Here is a 5,000-nt window from a genome sequence, read left to right as displayed (position 1 = left end):
CTTTGTTGTCTTTTTGTTGTTGTTTTTTTTTTGTTTGTTTTGTTTGGGTTTTTTTTACAATGTGTGAAATCGTATTTATTCTCCAAAAATTACGAGTAGAATTTAACCCCAAATTTCCTAGTAGCTGTGGCTATAAATTCAATTTCCAACACCTTGTTCATTCCAACATGTAACCGATTTGAGATGGTGGGTGACTTGTATTATTCCACCTGTGCGTGTATAAATAGAGCGAAGATGACGTCATTCTCGTCATTGTTATTGGGGTTTTTTTGGGTTACATACAGTTTTGTGTGTTGGTTCGTTTTATTTCCGGATGGCAATGTATGTGAGCTTCTTAGCCAAGCTCAAACTATCTATATTGCCGATAATAGAAGGCAGTACTATTCATGATAATGAGTCACCTGGATAATATAACATGTCGTGTAACCTGTTGTATTAGTGCAGCAGTTCGAGTTTACACACACACACACACACACACACACACACAGAGAGAGAGAGAGAGAGGGAGGGAGAGAGAGAGAGAGAGAGAGAGAGAGAGAGAGAGGGAGAGAGAGAGAGAGAGAGAGAGAGAGAGAGAGAGAGGGAGAGAGAGAGAGAGAGCCTAGAGAAATACCCGATCTCCTTGATAAAGTGTCCCCTATAAAAATCCAGGAACTATAATGTAATTCTGGCACTGGTGCCAATAATTTGCGGATTTTCCCACGAAAACCCCCAAGGGGAATTTTTTTCCAGAGGTTCCAGTGAAAACAATTATTTATTTATATATTTATAGCCTACTACCACATTTAGCTGTAAAATCCAATGGGAATTTTTATTTTAAACAGGAGCGCAATTACGAAAGAAAAGATGACTCCCTCCCTGTTTAATATAATATAATATAATATATATATATATATATATATATATATATATATATATATATATATATATATATATATATATATATACTCGTATATACACACAACATTTCATGATATTGAATTATGTAAGACAGGTTTTACATCCTCGTTTATTTTAATATAATGAATTCGTTGCGACTATATTGTTTTTGTTTGTTTGTTTTGTTGTTTTATTTTGTTTTGTTTGTTTGCTCTTTTGTTTTTTGTTTTGTTTTTTTTGTTTGTCGTATAACAGGGTCGTGGGAAACTCGATCAGTGTTTAGTAGTCCTTAAAAGCCATGAGGCCCAATGAGCCTGAGTTTAATCCCGGTTTATAAAGCGTTAAACGGACAATATCAATTGATAGGTCCACATTAGAGGAGTACTTTCCGTCATTAAACAGACCCAACTACCCATTCATTGTGTGCTGAATGGAGAGAGAGGTTAGGAAAAAAAATCGATTTCATAAGGAACCGATACCGTTCTCTTTGCGTGTGAAGCGAGTGCTCTACCGATGAACTATCAGGACAAATAGTCTTTACTACAATCAAAAAATAAATGGGCAGTGATTGTTTTTTTCCTAATTTGATTGACTCATTTTCATGCTTTTCTAATTTCAGTGTTAATTTCATCACTAGATCAATATTAATTTTCTGATTCTGAAAACAAAATGCGTAAGGCTGATTTCTTCTTAAATGAGCTTTAAATGAGCTTTTATATAACGCAATATCCTCTAAACATGTTCAAAGCGATTTACAAGGGGTCCCTGGCCAACAGCAACATTTAACAGGCAAAATTACATCCTTTTGGGACAGAAACAACGCTGCTAACGGTCAGGTACTCATTTTACACCTGAGTATGGTGAGAGAATGTGAGTAAAGAGCCTTCTCCAAGGACTCAACTATTCGCCGAGCTTTTTACAGCTGAGCACAATAAACAGGGATCGCAATAATAATATAGTTCAAACGGAAAAACGGTCGCTTCGGGTGGTCACATTTTATAATCCCAGTACCACGAAAAATATGAGTAATTTATAATGACTATTTATTAATCAACTTTCATACCACTCACAAAACAGCCGACCGGATATCAGTAATCTGAACCACTAAGAACTCAATGGCCAGATTCCGTGACGTCACCATTCTTCATGGGCATGATGGGGCCCAATGGTGTGAGTACCTCCTAAAGCCAATTGAAAAGAATTGCGATATCGTCATACACTCTGTCGATGTGGACGAATTGGCCTACAAAGACCCACCTGGTATGTCATTTTGAATAAACTTGTTATAGAACACAATATCCACTAAACGTGCTCAAAGCGCTTTACAAAAGGTCCTTGAGACGTGACGTGACTCCTGTTAGGCGGTAGTACAATTTTTTTTCCAACAGGAACAACGATATTAACGGTCAGGTACTCTTTTTTTCACCTGATTACGGTGAGAGAATGAGAGTAAAGTGCCTCTTCCAGGACTCAACTATGCGCCGAGCGAGACTCGAACCCAGGACTCTCAGATCCGACCAGGGGGACTTGACGGTCCGAAGGCGAAATAAAGCTCAAGACAACAGAGCTGTGTGGTTCTAACAGAGGTATCAGTATTGAGTCGAAAAGGATATCACATGGCAAACTAGAACATTTATATAGCGCAATATCCACTAAACGTGCTCAAAGCGCTTTACAAGGGGTCCCTGGCCAACAGCAACACTTAACATGTAGGACGGGACATGACGCTTGTTAGGCGATATAACAATTTTTTTCAGACAACGCTATTAACGGTCAGGTACTCATTTTACACATGAGTTCGGTGAGATAAAGTGAGTAAAGAGCCTTCTCCAAGGACTCAACAATTCACCGAGCGAGGCTCGAGCCTAGGTAGGACCTTCCGGTCCGAAAGCGAGTGTCATACCACTAGACCATATAGCCGCACAAGCTCCGTCCATCAACATAACTACGTGGTCTAGTGATGTAATATTTGCCTGTGTTCAGTTCCGCTCTGTCCTTGAAAAAGGCTCTTTACTCACATTCTCTCACCGTATTCAATTGTAAAATGGTTGTTAACAGCGTTGCCTCCGTCGGAAATATACTGTATCATCGCCTAACAGGCGTCAGACTCGTCCTATATGTTGTTGCTGTTGGCTATGGACCTCTTGTAAAGCGTTTTGAGCACGTTTAGTGGACAGTGCTCTATATAAAGACACAGTTTTGCAGAGAGGTCGTCTCATGACATCACACCTTCTACTCTCCTGGTTTCAAACTGCTTGGAAGTATGTATGTAGCCTTCGGAGAACTAATAATGAATAATAAATTTGTTACATATTGAATCATAAGCTGCATAACTATTTGAGTAGCAGGAGGTATAGGCAGATTCTTAGGATTACGGTGCGTAAAAGAGCGAGGATGGATGATCTTTATTGACGACCAGCATAATATATTATGTAGACTAGAAAATATGACGCCATCACTCTGAAACTAGAAGATCATTTACACAGGCTATGTATCCAGTCCTCTGAAAGAGTGGTTTTACCCTTCCAATGAGATTGGAACCAGTTTTTTGACATCACACTTTTGTTCCCTATTACCGGCTGAATTCAACATTATTGAAAGACAATATTTTGCGGTGTTTTGAGATCATTTGCTGTTTACTATGAGCCCATAATAATCAGGGTTATTTTAAAATTGAGCTTTGAAATTGAGCTTTTATGTAGTGCAATATCCACTAAACGTGCTCAAAGCGCTTTACAAAGGGTCCCTGACCAACAGCAACACGTAACATGTAGAACGAGACTGTTAGGCGACATTACAATTTTTTCTGACATAAACAACGCTGTTAAGGGCCAGGTACTCATTTTACACATGAGTACGGTGACAGAATGTGAGTCAAGAGCCTTTTCCAAGGACTCAACTATGCGCCGAGCGAGGCTCGAACCCTGGACCTTCGGATCCGAAAGCGAGTGGCATACCACTAGACCACATAGCCACATATTATCTTATTTGCAAATAAATACGCGTCGACATTGATTAACGCGGTACCGGTTTCGTTAATATATTTACTCATTTCCGGACACTCCAAACAAATGAAAAATTGGCTGTAATGAGGGAAGAATGGATTTTGTCAGGTATATCAAGGCTCGAACCTTGTGTCCTTGGGTACGATGTGTTACCCTATCCCACATGACTAATGAATAATATGAACTAACGGTTTGGTTACAAGTGGCCAATGAATGAAGTATTGAGCAATATAACAATGTAAAGGTGAATCACTTGTAAAGCACTTTGAACACGTTTAGTGGATATTGCGGTATGTAAAAGCTCAAGTGTGTTGTTATGTAAAGTTGTTATGAACCTGTGCATTAATTTAAGAATGGTTTTCCATTTTGTTGGGGGTTTGTTGTTTTTGTTGTTGTTTGTTTTTGTTTTGTGTGTGTGTGGGGGGGGGGGGGGTTCTTTTTTCTTCTCCTTTTCTTTTCTTTGGAGATATTTCCCCTACCAAGAATCTCTCTTTGGGCCTATCATTATTTTTGATGTAGACATAATTGGATCTACAATTAAGGCGGGGCATTGTTGTGACAAATTATGCTATGCTTAAATTATATTTCACGCTACTATTATGAAGGAAAAATATGACTTAACGACTTTTGGAAAAACCAATCTTTAATTAATTAACTGTGAGACAAAACCCGCCAGATGTTTTAATACACGCGCAGTATTTCTACAAACTTGGTAATAGCTAGACGTCTAGTACTCATCCGCACTGACTTGCATCCCGAAGAGCGGACAACGACAAAAGAATGGTATCTATATAATTGTTTGGTTTTTGGGAAAAACAAAAGATTCTCAGCATTGAATTGAAATCTACATCAGAGGCAGATTGTAGATCAATTTCGAAAGTATTTACGCATCAAGAGATCTGAGTGGGGGGGGGGGGGGGAAATTAAATTATTTATAAACTTTAAATTATAAAATCCTTTCGTGAAAATGTAGTTAGGTGATTGCTAAAAATGATGAGGTTAAATAATGAAAATCGTGCAGCTAACAAATTTTCACCTTTATTCGTTCATATCTCAATACATGCTAGCACGACATCCGACGGGTTTTGCCAAATCACCTCACAATATAAATGTTTT

General features: G+C 38.5%; 1 protein-coding gene across 5 annotated transcripts in view; it reads left to right on the top strand.

Moving 5' to 3' along the window:
* LOC144972727 (phosphoinositide 3-kinase adapter protein 1-like) overlaps window positions 1-5,000 on the top strand; it is a 34,893-nt gene that overhangs the window by 3,158 nt on the left and 26,735 nt on the right. For 4 of the 5 annotated variants that reach the window (XM_078914306.1, XM_078914305.1, XM_078914308.1 and 1 more), the window contains one exon: window positions 1,957-2,139. In XM_078914306.1, coding sequence (XP_078770432.1) covers window positions 1,995-2,139 — 145 coding nt within the window. In that variant the 5' untranslated portion in view covers window positions 1,957-1,994. Of the gene's footprint in view, window positions 1-961; window positions 986-1,956; window positions 2,140-5,000 lie in introns of those variants that run through there. The other variant, XM_078914309.1, reaches the window with a different exon arrangement.

Source organism: Berghia stephanieae, chromosome 5 (genome assembly GCF_034508935.2).
Source record: "Berghia stephanieae isolate SIO BIC M18660-M18661 chromosome 5, UCSD_Bste_1.3, whole genome shotgun sequence".
In the NCBI taxonomy this organism is placed as follows: domain Eukaryota; kingdom Metazoa; phylum Mollusca; class Gastropoda; order Nudibranchia; family Aeolidiidae; genus Berghia; species Berghia stephanieae.
Note: the sequence above shows the minus strand (reverse complement) of the source record. Positions and strands in the feature narration are given on the sequence as shown.